Here is a 21,617-nt window from a genome sequence, read left to right as displayed (position 1 = left end):
CTAAAATTTATAGATTATGAAATTATGCTTTTATCATATTTATCATATTCCTCAACGCAATCATACAATCATACATTTTCTTTGCTTACTCTTCTTTGATTGTACTATTATTTAAAAGGTGGAGTAAAATTTACATTTTTAACCAACTCACATTTTAACATGTTTTTCAAGCCAATGAGTTCTATTTTAACTTTACCTAAGACATAATAAAAATGATAATCATACATCTGTGTTATCCAAAGACAGGCCAAGCAAATCTCTTTGTTTAATAATAATAATAATCTCTAATAATTTGAGGAAAAAAAGAACAAGGTATATAAATATCAATGCTTAAAATTGTGTTTCATCACCTTGAAAGGCATCCAGACTGGGAGGCGAAGGGTGGAAGCATGGGGAGGGGCAGAAACAGCAGTGGTGGAAAAGCACAAAAGAATATGATGATTGACTATAGGTGACTTGGTGGTGGGACCACACTTGAGGGGAGAAATCATTTATTGTTCCAAAACTAATAATGATGGAAGAAAAAAAAGTACTATATTTAAAAACTAAAAAAAAAAAGTCTCACCTTATATAGAGAAAGAAAATAATTCAGGAAAAATGACATAAGAATAAAGAAGATTGTGATGGGAAGCCCATGTGGATTACAACTGAGATGGAAAAAGGCACAAAATAATGTAATAATAAAACTATTATATTAAAATTAAAAAAAGAATAAAGAAGATTATATAAGAATGCAAAGGAGAAAGCAAGAAGGTACTATCTCTTTTACAATACAAATTATTCCATGATCCTTCGTAAGTGTAAAATAAAGAGACAGAATTTTTTTTTTTAAAGGAAAGAAAACCATCTAAAAATTTCAAGAAAGATTTACAGAATTGGATCCAAGGAAATTTTACTTTTGGGGAATACTGTGGAATTTCAAAACACTGGGAATAAAGCAATTAAGTAAAAGCAAAAAACCCAATCACATATGAAGTATCAATAAATAAAAGGATATTGAATAGCTCAAAAGGTATATTAGATAGCAGGAGTCATTTCCTCAAAATTCTAGAGGGAAAATTATTTCTAGTCCAGAACTGAATATTCAAACTATTTATCAAAGGTACAGAATAATTAATTTACAATCTCCAAGTTTATACTTTCATACACACTTCTTTTTTGAAGTTTTTGAAGCAGATACACCACCAAAACAAGAGATGAACTAGAAAAGTTTCAATCATGAGAACCCATAGAAAGGGAAGACACAGAGAGACAGGAAAGGGTGTTCTTTAGGATAATGGGACTTTTCAAGCATTTCAAGTTGACAGCTGTACAGCTGGCCTAGAAAACAACCCAATGGTAGAGTTTTTCAATATGATAATATAATATCATATGAATATATAAGAATTCCTTGAATAGAATATTATTACTAGAATCCCTAAAGTTTTTATTAAGAGATTTACATCACAATGGGGAAGGAAGAAATTAAGGCAAAGAAGGATAATTATGAAACTTATTAAATCTAAAGATAACATGTTAGAATGAGAAAAGTAATGAAGTAATAGTTTGAATAGTATGAATAGCACATATAAAGCTTTAATAATGTAAATGCTAAACATCGGTCTAGCTCAAATTAGGGTATAATGCAAGGATAGAGAACAAGGATATGCAGGTAGGCAGAAACAGTCATAAGGGTCAGATCCTCATCTTCCACAGTAGGAAGTGCATATATCACCCATAGGGGAAAAAAAATCAAGAAATAGCTATGTAAGGATGTTCTTTGACTACATGAATGTAAACATTAAAAGAAGCAGTTAAAGAATTGAGTTCCTCTGAAGAGCAGACATGCTGTTATAACATGCTTTGCAGAACTGTCTATTTAAATCACATGCAAACACACTTTGATAATTAAAACCTACATTCAAAGAACAGACAATTCTGTTCCCCACTCTGTTTCTAGTGAATCCTCTCGCTGCCCCTGTACCTCTGGCCTGTACCCCAGTTCTGTGTGCATAAATAAAGAAATCGTATGCATATTATACATATATATAAAAGACCAGACACACACTGCCTTGCACACACTGAGAATTTGTGGTAGTCCAAAAGAAGGAATGGACTACCACATTAGAACCAGCACCAGAGGACAAGAATGGCATTTGCAGTACCAGAGTAACCAGCATAAGATAACATAAAGACAGATGCAAATTAACTTGAACAATATTCATTAACTAGAGCTAGAAGTCCTTTTGATGCCATAAGCAAAATATTATGAAGCCAAGAACATGGAAATATTTACTCCAGTGGAAAAATATGAATATTGTAAAGGGAGGGGAAGGTGAATGGGAACTCCAGAGGAATAAGGTGATAGGATTTGTAGAAAGAAGTGATTATAACTGACTAAACAGCAGGAAATGACAGGCAAGTAAAGGAAACTCTATCCCATAATCAGGGTCTAGCCAAAGTATAATCTGCTTGTATCCTTAGATTTATTTTCTCTTCTATTAATATGAAAACATAAGAAAGGAAAAATCCCACAAATTGTTTACTGCATCTTATGACCAGTTTCAAAAATGAATAGAGGCCACCCCCACCAGGGGTCTGGATTCTGACTCAGGTGGCAAACAGCCTTGCATGCTTTGAAAAATATACATTTAAGGCACCAGAAAATGTTAGTTGATAATTAAGGTAAAACTCAGACCATGTTAAGAATTCAGGAAGAGTACTCTGTTATGAATCTAAAGAACAACTTAAAAATTTGTTTTATAAAAGGCTTTCTTCCGGGCCCTCCCTGGTGGCGCAGCGGGTTAAAGCACAGCACTGAGAAGCTTAAGCCACTTCCACATGAGTTCGATCCCCGCCTGCCTGCCCCGGAGGAGATCCACATGGTGTGGCAGACCTCTCCTGACCCACCCGCTGCTCCCCTCAGCAGTGTACTTCGTAGATCTGCCTGTTCTGCTCCCCACTCTGTCTCTGGTGAATCCTCTCACCCTCCGCATCTATGGCCTGTACCCCAGTTCTGTATGAATAAATAAATAAATCTAAAAAAAGGCTTTCTTCCTTTGGTTATATATTTTAAGCAGATTTACCAAGAGGAAAAGTTAAAGGAGGAAGATAGCTTATCATTAACAAGGTTATTTCAACAGTGAGCAAGCATGCATCAGGTCAAAATGGCCACAGAGCTTAGGAATCCGAAAAAGTCATGATGGTATGAAAGGATTAGTGACTCTTTTGTAGGATGAGATAAAACACTCCCACCTGCTAAGATCAAGTGTCTATCCAGAGGAATACAAAATCCTTATACAAGAAAACTGCAAGGACACTGATGGAAATCTGGGGACACAGACAATTTTTTTATTGAAAGACTCTTTTTTCATTTGAAGCAATAGCACATGTAATTTGTACTTTGTTTAAGGACAGTCTAGCAGAAATCTTAAGAAAATCTTAACAAAAAATATGCCCCTACTTCCTTGAGTTTCCATCAGGCAGGGTAAACTCCCCTAAAGGTGGAAGTAGATGACTAGAGTCTCAGATTTATACTGTGTGTGTGAATCACTGTGTGACACTGAAGAGTTAGTCATAGTAGCCTTACATTTTAAAAAACAGGCTTATTTCTGATATTCAAATATGCTTGTAAACTATCTAAAAATCATTGCTTTCTCTGAGAACTATGATAATAGGATAATATAGCATTTTCCAACTTATTAGGTGAAAAAATAATCTATGTGACTTTCTGAAGGGTAATGAAGTACATTAAGAAGTTTTCTAACTATACACACATTAATATTTACACATATTTCAACAGTTAAAGGTCTGAATGATTATTTGCTAATACCACATAATGTTAATCTAAATGTGTTTGAAACCTGCCAGTACAGAATAAAATCTCAGGAAGAAATATTGAGTATGTAATCACTCCAGATGCTTGTGGTTTGACTATTTTTCCTGTATTTTCACTTCCGGGAGGCAAGTTCAATTATTAAATTTTTCATGTAGCTAAACTTAACAATGGCCACAGGGACAAAATTTTATCCTTTGGATTCTTATAAGCCAAACTGGAGAACATAATTTTTTGGAAAACATATCATGAACATGCTGTGCATATTTCATGAAGGAAAAGTGTGTCTCAGTGGAGTTTGCTAGGTTGTCCCTTACCATAATGTTTAATTTAGGTTAAGAAATAAGAAATATATTTTTGTACTAACTTGGCAAGGGAGAGCATTAATTTTGCTAGGAAATAGTTTTAAACTGAAGACAGCTCGTCAGAAGACAGTCTTTCCAAATTACCTTGGTGTTTGTTTTTTTTTTTTCAGTTGTACTAAACTATAAATCATTTCTATGAAGACAGCCCCACCATAACAGCAAAGAAAAGACAAAGCACAATAAGGTAACAGGAGGCAATTTACAGTACTTTTTATGAAAAGTAGAAAATAAGATGACTCCATTTCCCCCTCCCCCTTCCTCCACTCCCCACATCAGCAGTTTGGCACAAAACAACTGAAGACCTGCCTAAATCCCACAAAGACCTGAGTTACATAAATCCAGATCAGCTGAAAAATAATATATAATATGTTTCTCAGAAACTCTCTGAGTACCCTGGCAGTAATAAGATGCAGGCACAATTTTGACTACCAGATGAATCAGGGGCAAACCAGTTCAAACTTAGAAAAAATTTTCCAGTTCAAAACTAAAGACCAAATGTAAGGGCCAGTTTACTCGTTGAATCATGTCTGTTGTTGTGCAACTCATTCTTGGCCCTGCTTTTGGCTTTCTGAACTCAGATAAAGTGCATCAACGTCACACTAACAAAGCTGCTTGAGCTGGAGATCCAGGTCTGAGATTAACATGTTCCCTCAGTGGGCATGCATGGCAAACCTTTCTGCACCTCACACTTGCCCATATTAAATATTATCACATTGCGAGGTCGAACAATACTTTAATTATAATTAGGCTGCTGGACTATACTGTTTGTAACCGATTAAATCCTTTTGAAACCATCTACATCATTTTCCCTGAAAGATTGCTTTAAACAATGAGACAATGAAATGAATGCTAGTTGTCGTGCCTAGCTGCCAGGTTTCACCAGGAAAATGTAAGAACACAATTTGCAAGAAGCCTAAAAAGAGGGAGGTGGCTCAGACTGTACTAGTACTTAATTTTGGGGGAGGAGTTGGAAATGAAAAACAAAGAAAAAAGGAGGGCCCAAAATAGAAATACCATACAAAACAACCATTTTCTGATTATTCAAAAATTTTTAAGTTTAAATTTTTAGTGGGTACTGGAAGATTCTCAGCAGGTTGCAGTTACAGTTAAATTAGCCTTATTGCTCTTTAGTACCTTTTGCACTCTTTGAATCCAAAAAGATCAATTGCCCTGAGACTTACTTTCTTTTGACATGACTAGACTCGCTTTAGCTCCTATAGCAAAAGAAAATCAGCTACAAGAGCTGCCTCTACAATGGAAATGCCAAAGATGTATAATGTGAGTATAATACTTCAGCATTGATCATTACATGGCATCATGCTTCAAAACATGGAGACCTTCAAAAAGATATCCGGCTATCATTTGTCATTTATCTTCATAAGTGCTACTTCCTTAAATATTGTTTTGTGATTTTCCTCAGAATTAGTCAATTTAATAATTTCACATCAGATTTCCTGTTTTCAAAACCTTTTTGAAAAGTTTTGGCTCAAAACTGAGTCCAGGAGGATCTCAATACAATTATACAAAACTGATCAAATATAAAAGTATTTTGAGTATTCTTTACATATTACATAAAAAGAAGTCACTCACACAAATGCAAATTTTACCAATCTTCATCCAACTGGGCCAGCAGCTATTGTTCTACCCACGTAAAAAAACACTTGAAAGTACCATAAACTTTGATATTTAGGAAAATAAACATCATTTCATTGCTGAAAATCTTAAAATTCTTCACTATCTCTCTGGCTATTTTTCTTTTAGTTTTTACCATTGTTGCTATCTTTCTCAAAAACAACAAGGAAGCAAAATCTAAGTACAAATGTTGATTTAAAAACAAGCAAGTTTATCATTTATCTCCATAGCCTCACGTGAGAGTAAGGCAACCTGAACAGCTACCACTATCCTTATTTTGTTAATAAGGACATATACCTCAGACAAGTTTAAAGGCCTGTTGGAAATCAAACACATTAAACTAGAACTTACAGGGTCTGAGGGCAGAACTATAAATTTTACACCCAGATCTCATAAAAGTAGACATAGATTAGGTGAAATCAAGGATCATTCTAATTCTTCTTCAACTTGAAAAATTTTGACTGTAACTTTAAAAACAAACCCAAACACACAACTCTTACCCCTTTTCCGAGTTTTGAACCGCTGGCCTGTTAGCACTGGCTTCTGATGCTTATTCATAAAATTTCTGAAACAAAGAAAGTCAAAATTATTCAAGCAAGTAGTTCAAATAAACAGATATGGCTAATAGCACATATTTCACCTTAACTATAATGAATATACTTTTTAAAAGGGGCTGTAATTTTAATTGTTGAACTAGCAAAACTTTTAAAGTGTGCTAATACACAGTATTGACAAAAGATATCAGGAAAACCATGACATATAAACTTTGGCATGGGAATAAACTCCACACAGTACTCGGGATACAGTTAGTGAAGATATACAGACACTGACATTTATATAACCTGTGGCCCAGCAATTTCTTTACTAGGAATTTATTCTATAGTTGTACACATACATGTGTACCCAAATGTATGTGTAAAAGTCAAGCACAACTCTATAAAGCTATATGCAGCTATATAGCACCAGTTTAATCCCAAGCCAGAGAGGTGACCAACATGACATGGCAGACCTCTACTGTCTCACCCACTGCTCCCCTCAGCAGTGTATGTCAATCAATCTGCCTGTTCTGCTCTCCATTCTGTGTCTGGTGAATCCTCTCATCATCCTTCCCCCATACCTCTGGCCTGTTCCCTGGTTTTTGTATGCCTAAATAAATAAATCTTTAAAAAAAATTGCCACATTGCTAAATTCATAAAAAACATAAAGTTAAATACCCATAAATGTCTGATAAAGTAAGTTACAATATAACCATCTGCCTGTTCTGCTCTCCACTCTGTCTCTGGTGAAGCCTCTCGCAACCGCCCCTGAGCCTCTTGCCTGTACCCCAGTTCTGTATGCACAAATAAATAAATCTTTTAAAAAAAAACCAAAAAATCCCAATATTCACAGTATAATGTAATAGGTTAAGCACCAATATAGATACAAAGTCAAGGTAGAAAAAGAGATTGACTGCTGTGTGTTTATGGGGCAGCAGCTACAGACTGAACTAGTCATCGTGCAATAAATTTTATCAATGAAACTTCATTTTATTTGATAGATGCTGGAAATTAAACTTTCAATCCATTATATATATTTATACAACTCTTTCATTCAAATATTTCCCTTGCTGGTATTTTCAACAGATTTGTTCTAGATCAACAAACACTTCTTTGTGGCATAGCTTATGTACAAACACATACACACATATGTATATACAAACATACATATATACATAAATACATTTTTTTGGGTAAATATGTTCTCTTAAACTTCTCTTACCTTGAAAAACACACAAAATATATGTAAGAGATTTTTCTTGTGTTAATAAAGAAATATACTGGTTAAAGTTTATGTCTCATAGTGAGGTATAAAACCAAAAGATACAAAACCAAAAACAGAGCCCAAGAGGCCTGAAACACTGTTATTAGGTGAATATGCGAAACTAGGAGTTATACTCTGCCAAATATACTTTTGTTTTGTAATAAATTTAAGTAAGATTCACAGTATGAGTCTTCTCTAAGTTTTATCTTAGAATCCAGAATAGAAATGGAAAGAAATCCCTAATTAACTTTCTGCTAATGGGGCATTACTACCAAACACAACCTACAATGGAATACTATTTTAAAAATCTTCAGTTTTGTTTACACAAAACTGTTTCTTCAGTTCTAAACACAAAATTCTATTTCTTCACAGTCCAGTTATATGAGCTTATTTTTAAAAATTTCACTACAATCTAGGTGAAAATATAACATGACATGGAAATATGAAAATGTATGCAAATATTTTCAACACAACACCAAAAATTAAAAGAAAAAGACTCACCTACTAGTACAGCAAGACTAAATGAAGACATTCTGTTTACCAAAAGTTTAGCTGTTACTATTTAAAGCAGAGGCCCTGCTTCCCTCTAAATTTAGCTTCTCGTTCACTATAATCTGCTCCTGTGAGGGTCGGCCTTTATAAGGCACTCACTGAAGCCCTTGCTGAGAGAAGCAAGGGCACTTTGAATTAAAAACTGTGCTAATTTGGCCCTCCCTGGTGGCGCAGCGGGTTAAAGCACAGCACTGAGAATCTAAAGCCGCTTCCTCATGAGTTCGATTCCCGCCTGCCCCGGAGGTGACCACATGGCGTGGCAGACCTCTCCTGACCCGCCCGCTGCTCCCCTCAGCAGTGTACTTCGTCGATCTGCCTGTTCTGCTCCCCACTCTGTCTCTGGTGAATCCTCTCACCCTCCGCATCTCTGGCCTGTACCCCAGTTCTGTATGAATAAATAAATAAATCTTTAAAAAAAAAAAAAACCGTGCTAATTTAACACTGAGAAAATAAGAAAGAAAATTCTATTAGGCCAATGTCAAAAGCTCAGAAAACTATAAACCAAACACATACACACAAATGGAATAGCAGCATGGGTTAAAACAGCATTGAAAATGGTAAAACAAAATGTATTTAAGTATTTTACATGCCATTTAAGAGAGCACATTTCTTGAATTGTTTACAAGATTTTTTTAAAAAAGTTTAATTGAAAGACTTTCATGTATAATGTACTAGATGAATTTCACTCTACTTTATTAATCTTCTAATTGACCCTGTTTTGTTTGCAGAGTCCACCCTAAAGTCCCAAACAGCTATGGACCCAAATGTGGCACTGAGCATCATGGATGGGCCTCATGGCAACTGTGTGCCAATTCTGACAGTTGCACAGCTCACTTTACGTAGGTTGATACCTTGTGTGTTGACTGTTCTTTCTTTCCAGTATTCTTTAATTCATTCCACTTTGAAAATAACCTGATTTACCAGAGAAAAGCATACCTTCCAGATGTTCCTACAAAGTGAAAACCGGTTGTACCTCATAATCCATAGGTTTGGCCTAAATATTCAATTCTTGAAGCAGACTCTTCGGGTCTGGGTTATCTTTGAACTATGATAACCTGACTTATATAACATGTTATGGTAGTAATGTAAGCTATGTTATAATAACTATGATGTTGAAATAGCCTCAACTTCATGAAAATGAATGCTCTGAAATAGGGTCCATAATCTTTTTCTATAAAAGGACAGAGAGAAAATGTCTAAGAACGATGGTCCACATGATCTCTGACCCAACAACTCAAATATGCCATTATAACCTGAAAGAAGTCATACATATATGTAAACAATGGTGATGGTTGTATCTGATAAAACCTTATAATATAAAATTAGTTTTGCATATTGCTGTTTGCCAACTCCCATTTTAGAATAGAACATTCACTATAACTGTGATGATGGAAATGTTTGAGATCTATAGTAATATTGGAGCTGCTAGACCCATGTGGCTCCTGAGCCTTTGGAGTTTTCTGAATGGAAGCCCATGTAGCTTGTGTGACTGAGGAACTAAAGAGTTAGTGGCTATTTATTTTGTTGGGCAAATTGCCTAGGATATTCCTAAAGCCAACACACAAATATAATAAAAAAAAGTAAAAATACATCTTCAAAAGTTAATGTTTTTCAAATAAAGTGGCTCTGAGAAACAATCATGGCTACAGAAAGAAAAGTCAGCAAACTTCATAGTGAGATACTCTTTATGCACTAATTACTGGACAAAGAAAAGACTTCTAATTGTAAGATAATAAAAATTATAAGACAGCAAGCTCCTCAAAGTATAAAGTTTTATAACAATATGGGGCATTAGAACACAAGACTGGAGAGACAACTGAATCATTTCACTGAGAACTTTTTTGCAAATTTCTTCTGTTTAGTAGCATTTTAAGAATTATGTTTTATCCTATATTTCAAATGAGTGAAAAAAAATCTACCATTAAAAGAAGAGGCTAAAAACTTCCCATTACTATAAACTATTTTCCTTTCTATTAAAATCCAAGGGGCAAGAATAAACATCACACAATTCTCTACAGAAAATTGTCATATCCAAAAATCACCTGGTTGATAACACTGTAGTATCATCCTCTCAAGAGAAACAAGAATAACTAAATTGTTCTAAAAGTTTAAATTATTAGCACTCTAAACCAATGAAGTAAATATGCCTACAATACACATGTTGCCAGAATAACATTAGTGCCTCTAATATCTTCCAGCTTTTTTAAACAGTCTCTTCATAATCAAGATCACTTTGCTTCTACAAAAAGCTTCATATCCCCTACAAAGTTTATGTAAATTTTAGTACTTTGAGAAAAAATTAAAACAATTTAAAATACATGGCTGTTTCTAAATAAAATCAAATGTTCCTTTCTTGATATAAAATATTACTATTTATTCATATCCCCTTCATTCTTATTTTTAATGATATAAAACATTTATCTTAAATGGCATGAAATATTAATAGTTTTCTACTCAAAAATTTAGTTTTCTACTCAAAAATTTAAGTCATGTTTTCAGTGCGGAACATTAAGGGTGGAGTCTTAAACTGTGAAAGAACTACTTTTTAAAAAAAACACATTTTTTAATAATGTGTTTATTTTTACATCATTTTGTGCCTTTTCCCATCTCAGTTGTAATTTCCGTGGGCATGCCACCACTGATTCACCCGTGTGCCACCACCATAGTCCAGTGCACTCCCTCCACCCCATTTTTTAATCCCACCACCATAGTCCAGTGCACTCCCTCCACCCCATTTTTTAATCCCATCCCACACTCCACCCCCCCGTAAAGTGTCTCTGGCATATAGTTGTTCATTATTACTATTTTCTCCCCTGGTCCTTTATACTCCTGCTATGAGTGAAACCATCCAGTATGTTCCCTTTTCTTTCTGGCTTATTTCACAAAGCATGACCCCTTCCAGCTCCATCCATGTTGCTGCAAAAGGCATGTATTTCTTTTTTGATTGCTGAGTAATATTCCATCACATATATGCACATCATTTTAATTCCAGTCATGTACTTTTGGGCATTTGGGTTGATTCCATGTCTTTCCTATTGCAAATAAAGCAGCAATAAACATGTGTCTTTTTGAATCAGTGTTTGTGTGTCTTTTGGGTAGATATCTAGGAGTGGGATTGCTGGGTCATATGGAAGTTCCATTTTTAGCAGTTTGAGAAACCTCCAGTTTCCCATAGTGGTTAAACAATTACCTTTTAAGGAAAGCATGACCAAAGCTCAAAGGAATTGTGTTGAGAAAAAAAGCTCTTAGAGTTAACTGTTAGTATAAATCTTCTTTAAGAAAAAGGCATGATAAAATTTTCAACATAACATTTCCAAACAGATTTCACATCTTAAACTTATTATTATAGCATTTTAATTCTGAATGTTGGATTTTGTTTTCTTCTGTAGAAATGTTCCCCAAAATGCATTTAAAGTATCAGTGTACAACCTCTTCATAGAAATAAAGACAATCATATGTCACTAATCTCAACAAAATTATTCTCAAAACTTAGTCTTAAAAAAAAATTTAACCCATTCTTCGACTCATGCCTTCTACTTAAAAAAATCTCTAAAAATTTCCCTTGGGCATATACACTCCTTTCTGTGCCCTTTTCCAGAGGGAATCTCTCCCACATTCTCCCCTCCCCCTACCAACTGACCAGACATTCAAGCTTCCAGATGGCCTAATCTTGATGTCATTTTTTATGTCAACACTTTGAAAAACAAACACACACATACTACACATACTGTAGGCCATTTTGGTATTTTGAAAACTTATTCTTCAAATATGTTTCTAGTTTTTAATAGTAAAATACCCGAAAACTTCCACTCTAGATAAATTAAGACTTTGAGAACTTTTGTTCTCAAGACAACAGTATTGCAGTAGTGATTGTATAGATATAATTCTAGTTGTAAATTATATGAATTTAGAAGGAATGTCCAATACTTAAACGTCCAGCTGTGGTTAAATATATTTATTAATTTATCAAGTATTTTGGAGAGCTTCTTGTGTGTCAGCCATTATACTAGAACAATGGTCACACTCAAGGATTATTTTGTTCCCCATCCCCCATCACCTCACCCTCATTCCAATCCATTTGTCAATGTCTACAGACATTTTTGTTCGTCATGCTGGGAAGGCAAAGGTGGAAACTTAAGAATTTTTTTTTTAAAAAGATTTATTTATTTATTTATTCATACAGAACTGGGGTACAGGCCAGAGATGTGGAGGATGAGAGGGTTCACCAGGGACAGAGTGGGGAGCAGAACAGGCAGATCAACGAAGTACACTGCTGAGGGGAGCAGTGGGCGGGTCAGGAGAAGTCTGCCACGCCATGTGGATCTCCTCCGGGGCAGGCAGGGATCGAACTCATGAGGAAGTGGCTTAAGCTTCTTAGTGCAGTGCTTTAACCCGCTGCGCCACCAGGGAGGGCCGGAAACTTAAGAAATTTTATTACTGAATTCTAATAGGTAAAAGCCTGGAATGCTACTAAATAGTCTACAATGCACAGGAGGAAACCCCCTTCCCAACAAAGGATTACCTGGTATAAAAGTTCTATAATGCCAAGGCTGACAAGTATAATGCAATAGTGGATAAAACCAGGACTTTGCTTACAAGAGATGAAAACTATGCATAGGTCTAAATATACCAGAGTAGTGAGTATGTAGATCCTTGCTGAATTACTTGCATCTATTTGCCAAACAGGGATGTCAATTTTAGAGAAAACATTGTATCACTGAGAGGCTTGCCCTAACTAAATCAAAGTATAATTAGTATGAACAAAATAAATATTCTTCTTAGTCTTTGATATTATTAGATGTATTTCCCTGCTGATACCTTGTGGAGGACAGGCAATAATGTGGAATTTGAGGAGGTAGGAGAAAAGGATATAAATTTTTCTCTTTGCTGATAACAACAACAATGAGAAAAAGACAAGGACGATGAAACATTTAAAATACAATGTCACTGAAAAATTAAACAGGGTGGTTTTTGACTTGTAGAAAGCAATTACAGAAAACAATTAAGTAGAAACAGCAAAAATACATTCTATATACATGACATCATTTTAGCTATAGAAAATTAATTAGTACTTAGTAGTAGTCAACATGGGTTCACGTAGCATTTTACTCCTCCTAACCTAAACTTATTTACATTATATATATATATATATATATTCATTCATATTCCTATGTTTCATGGCTATGTATTTATATATACAAATGTTTATATAACTGGTATAATTAGATAATTATATGTTCAAATGAAAAATCTTTAACCTCTTCTAACCTTTTGGTAGTAGTTCCTCAGTTCAGTCAAACTTCGAAAGAGTCACAAGCAGTATTATTTGTTCCTAAAAGAGACATATCACAGAAACTACCACTCTCTACTCTTATTCAAATGGCATAAAGATCACTTTGAGGGCAATATTGGCCTAACTTGAGATAATCTGACCACCAAAATATCAAAAAAGTAATGTGTAATATTCCATTGCATAAGTAACAATCTATAGATCTATAAACATAACTTTCACTTTAGAGAAAACACATGTAGCAGTGCACAAGGGAAAAGGGAGTAACTGGGCATAAGGATAAGATTCTCTATCAGTAGAAAATAATAGAGAAGGTAAGAGTTAGAAAATCAACATTTTGCCAGCATCACACCAAAAAATTGATTCTTATAAGAAATGCCAATTGCTAAATCTCATGTGTGTTTGTTTGTGTATATACATGCATGCATGCCCAAGTGCTTGCAGGATATTTACATAGCTTCAAAGCATCTAAATTGCACAAGGAAAATTAGTAACAGCACAGTGGAGAAACAAGGTAACACCTTAACTAAAAGACAAGCAGTACCACTAAGGACAGGATATCAAAAAAATGCAAGACCTGTATCTTACCATGAAGAAACAAATGCACACCTAGGGGTACTCGCTAAAACAACTGGTCTGTGTTCTTTAAAAATGTCAGCTAAAACAAAGAATGAAGAACAGTCAGATTAAAGAAAAAAAAAAGGACATTACTAAATGCAGTTTGCAATACTGGAGTGAGTTCTGTATTGGGGAAGAGAATATAAAGCACATTATTGTGATGATTGATGAAACTGGTGTATATAGACTGGGAAGTATGTAACTAAACTAAATTTACTGAATTTTATTACTGCGTTGGTTCTGCATAAGTAGTATTTTATTCATTGGAAATACACACAAATCATAGGGGATAAGTAATAAGCAATAAAGAATATACAACCCACTCTCAAGTGGCTCAAAAATGAAAATGAAGTTCTATGTACAGGACCATGGAGAAAAGACAAACATAAGCCTTCCCACATATTTTAGGGAATGAAGTTGGGCCAAGAGGAATAACTTATGGAGGTGAAAAAGCCAAGAAATCTCAACAGGGGGCCAGGGAGAAGGAAGTGATTACATTTCAGGTATAAAGCTTGCTACAGAAATAAAAAAAATTCCAAAATTTTCAGAATTTAGTTATCTGCGAGGCAGGAAATAACCCTGCTGTACTGAATGCAAACTCTGGGAGGGGAAACTCAATTCTTTATCTTTAGATGTTTCTAGTACATTTTTCTGGTTAATGTAGTTCCTTGGATTTGGCTGTTTTGAATACAAGACTACTTTTAATGTCCTCATTGCTGTATCAGAAGAGGGGATTCTTCATTCTTTGCATACAAAAACTTCAAAAGTTCTTGGCCTTAGTGAATTGCTTAACCACAGTCTACTACCTCCATTATTTCTGCCATGGGAATATTCTTCTACAGTAAAGCCTTCATTGAAGAGAGATACAGAAGCAGATAAAATGAGATTAAATATTACAAAAGATCACTATTATGGAAAGAATAAAGTCAACAACTACAAAATATGTGCAGGTACACAAAATAAGGTATAAGGTATAAGGTATTTAAAGAATGAAGAATCCCCTCTTCTGATACAGCAGTGAGGACATTAAAAATAGTCTTGTAAGTTCTAATCACTAGTTGAAAACAAATACCTAACAGAAAAAATTAATTCCTGAACAGAAAATATTTTCAAGATTTTAAAATAAAAGTCTATTATTTTTCTAAACTGATTAAAAAAGCATATTCCAGAAATTACCATCAAATTAATTTTCCTTCAATACAGAATAAGTATAAAATAATAATGATGCTATTCACAACCCCTTTTGATTAGTAAATTCACAAACCCCTTCTTTTAGAATTTTCTTCAGTCTACATGATATTCTTTCATTATCTTCAATGATGAGAAATTTAATTGTCTGGTGGAGGATTTAATTTAGGAAACCACCAGAGGTAACCAGTCTAATTTGTTGCAAAAAGTGGCCATTTTGAAGCTAGTCAGTGCGTGTGTTTCAACATAAAACATGCAATGGACTCCTAATGTCTGCTCTTTTTGTGCATATTTTATAATAAAATATTGAATTAAAATTAAAAGGCTGAGTGGGCCCTCCCTGGTGGCGCAGCTGGTTAAAGCACTGCACTAAGAAGCTTAAGCCACTTGCGCATGACTTCGATTCCTGCCTGCCCGGGAAGAGCTCCACATGGCGAGGCAGACCTCTCATGACCCCCCCCCCCCCCCGCTGTGCTCTCTCACCCTCCCATCTCTGACCTGTACCCCAGTTCTATGTGAATAAATAAATAAATCTTTAAAAAAAAATTAAAAGGCTGAGTAATAACTACATTTTTTTTTTTTAGATTTCTGGGGCTTTTTATTGGTCTGGTTTTGACTGATTGGGGAGGTTGTAAGCACCTTGTGGAATGGAGTTGAAGGGAGAGATGGACTGTGGGTGCCTTGATGGAGAGTATCCTGTAGTGACATCTGAAGAGGTGTGATCCTGTTATCTCTGAACCATACAATATTGTAAACCAATGTCATTGCAATAAAAGCATAATAAATAACAATTAAGGAAAAGCATAGTAATGTTAATTAGTATTTATTGAGCATTTATTATAACTATGCTAAGGTCTAGAGTAATAACTACTTTTAATCAAAAACAAGGGTTGACAATAATGCAGTAAGCCTTTTTTTTGCGTATAGCATTCTAAGGCAAAACTGTACTTTTCAAAAAGCAATTTAAAGTATTTATTAATCAGCTGGATTATCAGCACAGTAAACTCACAAGGTGATGAATTCTAAGGTTCACACTTCTGTATTCCCATTGTTTATCTCATTAATATGTGGTCACACATTTTATGCATTATATAGCATCCCAACTGACTATTTACTAAAGACGTAAAAAAAATACTTGTCATAGGAAAAATAAGTCTTAATAAGTCCTTACAAATCACAGATTATAAAATCAGTTCATCATGTACACTTTTGAAAATTTAGAGGAAAACATGGAAAAAAGTTTCAATAATTCTGACTTTCAGTAAGGAACACTAAACACATACTAACATCTAGTATAATCCTCCATTTTGGAGGGAAGCTATACATACATATAGAAAAAAAAAATCCTGTCTAAGATTATACCAAAAAGCATGAGTATAAAAAATGGGGTGGATATTTAGGTTGAATACCCAGTATATGCCAGATCTCTATCAATTCATACAGTCATCACTTGTAACAAATGTTAACAGTGATGAGGGATGGCAAAATGGGGAAGGCTACATGGGAAGTCTTCCTCTGAATTTTGCTGTGAACTGCTCTAAAAAGTCTTCACAGGCACAGCACTGAGAAGCTAAAGCCACTTCCGCATGAGTTCGATTCCCGCCTGTCCCTGCCCCGCAGGTGACCACATGGTGTGACAGACCTCTCCTGACCTGCCTGCTGCTCCCCTCAGCAGTGTACTTCGTAGATCTGCCTGTTCTGGTCCCCACTCTGTCTCTCGCCGCCCCTGAGCCTCTGGCCTGTACCCCAGTTCTGTATGAACAAATAAATAAATATAAAAAAAAAAAGTCTTCACAAACAGGGAATAGTATTAGTTGCTAGAAAGTCAGCCAGTAATTTACCTCAGTCTGTTTTGTTAACTAACACTGATAGAAGACTTTGACTATTTAAATGGGAAGTTAGAAGATAAATAATTATTAAGGCAAGGGTCACTGAAATGCATATCTCTCTTTACAGTTTTTTAATCAAGGAAAGAAAAATACACCCTACTTGGCAATCAGCAAGAGAATTTTGCTTTTGTATCAACTCTTTAAACATATGATAATGAACCTTCAAGAAACAAAAGGTGGGGATGGCAGAAGTTATAACATTTCCTAGTGTTGAGTTCTTTGACCAAGATCCTTCTGCCTCCTTCCTTCCAGGAGGGGACCTGTTCAAGCTTGTCAAGCTGTGAAGTTTTATTTAAAGTCACATACACACACATCCCAAATTATATGATACATCTGTCTATTTCATGAGAGCCTGAACTGAGAGCCTAGGTCTTATTTGGGACACCCTACTATGTGATGGAACATATACTATGAGACGGAGCTATACTCATTGTCACAATTTTGTAGGAGTGAGCCACATAAAAAGAAAAACACCAGTGCGGCGCTATAAACTCTCTCAATATACTTTTGGAACAGGTTCAGCCATACAAAGAATCATTCATTTGTATTCATTTATCAAAGATAAATCTGGAACTAGTAAAATTGAAGCAGCAGGGACCTATTACACAGGTTGTATGATGTTCACTTTCTAAGCACAAGAAGCTTTGATCCACACAAAGCTGCATACATATCTGGCACTGAGTTAAGAATTCTTGGTGTCCAGTATGTTAAAGTACATGACATAATGCACTTGAGTTGCAGTTATGCTTAGCACTTTTTTAAATAATTAAATGTGCTTTTACTTTTTAAATTAGAGTTGTTATCTGTGATATCACAGATGTTGAAAAATTAGTTTGAAACCCAGACTCTCATCAAACACTCTGGTAAGCCTTAGAGATATCATAACAGTTGCCTGAGGTCATATGTTCCATTCTCACACTGGTGATACAGCAGATATCAAAGGAGAAAAATCCCAGCCTCATTTGGTACTTAAAGACTTGGGAAGTCAGGAGTAGACGCTGATCACCTCAGACTTCACTGTATATACTTCTCATATAACCAACCAAAGTCACTACATTCATATAAACAGCTTTTTCACTATTTGCCTCATATGTTTTATGGTCCACCATTAGAGCAAAGCGTAAATATTAATTTTAAAGTCTAATTCAGCACTGGGCTAAACTGAATTAGCGTATGTTTTCTCCATATGACAAATAGTTTTTGGAATTTTATTAAGGAAAAATTTACTTTTGTTAGAAGATTAAAAAAACAAACAAACAAACAAACAAAAAAAAAACCCTGCCTCTTAAGGACATAAGTAGCAGGAAATATATGGCACCATAGTTTCCAGTGCAACAGGGAGTCAGTTGTCAAACTGTTTCCTGTGGAGGTTTAGCTCTCATAAATACACAAACTTCACACTCTTAAACACCAATGCTACATCCCTTTCCTCTAGCTAGCAGTCTCATCTGTGCGATCAACTCAGGGTTCTCCTTCCTCTGTTTATAGTTACTTCACTATAAACATGTCATGCTCTTTTTTCTTAGAATATACCAGGAAAAACGTGTTATTCTCTTTTTTTCTTAGAAATGATGGTAAATCCAGCAAGCCATCCAGGTCAATTTGAAAAGAATTAAAGTCCTTTGTATTACCATTCAAAAAAGAAGGCAGTAGAGTATCACAATGGCTAGTGATACATCCTCTATAGTGCTTGAGTTAGTGTCCCTAATTATTACTCACCCGTTTAGAGTTTTTTTTTTGAAATTTATTTAGAAGTCCTCAATAAAAGAGACATCTCATAGTTATTCTTAAAGTCCTCATCTAACAAAAATAATTTGAGACATGAAGCAAAAACATAATTCTACCTCTTACACAGATTTAAATTGCTTTCCTATCAAGATATTAATATTTTTATAATTAAGAATTTAAAAGTCGAAGAATTACATCATTTTAATATTAATGCGGATTACTATTTTTCATGTTAATATAATTTTGTTCTTTTTTGATCTAAACTAATAAAATCAAAAGATACACCCAATATTAAAAACATAAAGAATGAAAGCATTGTTATTTTGACATTTGCCAAAAGAATGTTTCATTCAGTGAGTTACCTACCTTTATTTCAAAGTAGATAGTTTGTAAGGCTATCACATTTTTGGCTCTCTAACTTAGTACATGCCAAATTTAGAACGGGTCAAATCATTCCACTTGGCACCCAACTGCCCCAAAGATCTTTTGCTAAGTCAAGAAACCCAGAACTTCAATATAGTCATCAGAGTGAGCTAAGAATAGTATTTTTGTATAGGCTAATGTATATATATACATATATATAATACAGATTTTATATTTGCTAATATTGGTTTTACATTTTTTGAAATTTGGGATTTATTTTAAATGTTTTCCCTAAGAGATTCAAAGGGAAAATGCTTTAGGAACTCCCAGTGACAAATACAAATCTGCATTAAAATAATACATATGATTCAAACTGAGTTGTATTTCTCAAGCTTGATTTAGTGTCTTTATTTTATTTATCAATAAAAATATCAAAAACACTAGAGCAAATCAATAAAAAAATTAAACTGTGAGAATGAGTACTAAAATACCTTTAAAATAAAATGTGGTGGTACCACATTTTATAAAGATCATCCAAGGGTACTTTAAAATAGAGTTTACTACTTTTATGATTTAAAAAAGTTGACATATTAAGAAATTATACTTTACAATGCAATCAGTTCCAGTACAGTTAGCTATGCAATCACAGTCAGTATTTATTTTACAAATATTCATAATACTTTATGAGAGAGTTGTTTTCTTGGGGATTGTTTTCACTGGGCTCACCTGCCCATATTTTCAATTCTTCCAGAATCTTTTTCTCCAGGATATCAGCCTTGCCACTGAGCTCCAGGCATTCTGGAATCCACATTTGTGTTTGCAAGCTCTGGCTGGAAACTGGAGAAGGTTTTATGGAGAGGTCATTTGAGTTGAGAAGGATCTCAACTCAATTTGATGCAGTAAAGGATGGAGGAGGGTTTTCCAGGAGTAAGGAAGGTTGAGTGGATAACATTGTTTAAATAAAGCTGAATGATTGGCAGCCAGACTGCAGGCAAGGAAAGTTGTGAAAGGTGCTTGCTCTAACAGCCTGACAAGAGCAGGGTAGGGCTTTAGATGATTAGGTTAGACCCCAACTGTTTCAGGGAATGGCCTCTTCTCCAGGGAGAGACTATGAAACCTTAAGGATAAAGACCATGTTTTCTCCTCTGTGACTCCTTGAACATAAGGGATGCACACCAACTCCTTCTTATTTACATAAAAAACAATGTAACTCCTGAGGTGAAGTTGTTGGAAGTTGTTGTTATATCTTTTAGGAAGAAATCTCTTTTTAAAGAAATTTTTACATTCCAAAATGTAGGATGTTGGCTTGTGGGTACATATGAACGTCTATACAATTTGCACTTTGAAATGATTTAACAAGGAGGCCTATAATTGTGTTATTCATATGCTTCCCAACTGTACAAATGCAACAGAATTGATCCTAAAAATAATGCTTCATTTTTATATAACATTTTATACTTCACAGGGTATCCTCAAAAATCCTCAAAATCACCATGTAAGTTTGATTAGTATTTCTGTTTTAGAAAATGAAGAAATTAAAAAGCAAGGGACTTTGCCTTGAAAAAGTCACAGAGACTGGACGTTGCAACCAGGAGCCAGGTCTCAGGTCTATCACCAGGGTTGGCTGTGTCCAGGAACCATCCACAAATCATTATCTCCCAGATCAGAAGAACAGAGGAGTGTACTTAAAAAGGCAGCTTTACTTCACAACAGCAGAACAGGTAAAGGGTTTACCCAGAGGCAGATGAATATAATTTTAAGAGCGGTTTTGTCTGTTGAGCCTAACAAAATTTCACAATAGAATACCCAAATGACGAGAGAAAAATACCAATATTTTAGCTTCCAAGTATTTATTGAAAAGGTAGATGATACCTTTTTCCTTCTGATGCAGAATAGCTTTCTAGTTTTAATTACTTGAATAGTTTTATTTTACTCAGAAGCACCAACATAACGTTTTAAATTCCAGTGAGATATATAAAATAAATATGAAAACAAGACAAAAAATGTAGTTGGATATATACTAATGTGCACTTCAGTATTTTCTGGCAGTGATAGTAAATTGGCTACACTGTCCAAGACATTGTTAATACTTGGTTTTAGAGCTTTAATGCAAACAAAAGCAACAGCAAAAAAAAAAACCTTTCAAAGTCTAGAAGACATGTTATAAATGAAACAAAAAAACTACACACCAGTCTTTGGAAAACATTAACATTTAATAAGTCCAAAATATACAAAGTAAACAAACATAAGAAATATATGTTATAAAGTCCTCATCCTGAGTAGGAACCTTGCAGACACAATATTCCTACATTAACTTACTTATCCTACTAATGTTGATATTATTTACATCACTTTTGGGATCCCTTTTTGGAAATGAC

At 34.6% G+C, this 21,617-nt stretch overlaps 1 protein-coding gene across 1 annotated transcript in view; it reads right to left on the bottom strand.

Moving 5' to 3' along the window:
* BZW2 (basic leucine zipper and W2 domains 2) overlaps positions 1–21,617 on the bottom strand; it is a 50,663-nt gene that overhangs the window by 24,561 nt on the left and 4,485 nt on the right. The window contains exon 2 of the mRNA XM_004677123.2: positions 6,312–6,376. Within this exon, the coding sequence (XP_004677180.1) occupies positions 6,312–6,369 (58 nt within the window). The 5' untranslated portion in view covers positions 6,370–6,376. The remainder of the gene's footprint in view (positions 1–6,311; positions 6,377–21,617) is intronic.

Source organism: Condylura cristata, unplaced genomic scaffold, assembly GCF_000260355.1.
Source record: "Condylura cristata isolate star-nosed mole 26May11 unplaced genomic scaffold, ConCri1.0 scaffold00005, whole genome shotgun sequence".
In the NCBI taxonomy this organism is placed as follows: domain Eukaryota; kingdom Metazoa; phylum Chordata; class Mammalia; order Eulipotyphla; family Talpidae; genus Condylura; species Condylura cristata.
Note: the sequence above shows the minus strand (reverse complement) of the source record. Positions and strands in the feature narration are given on the sequence as shown.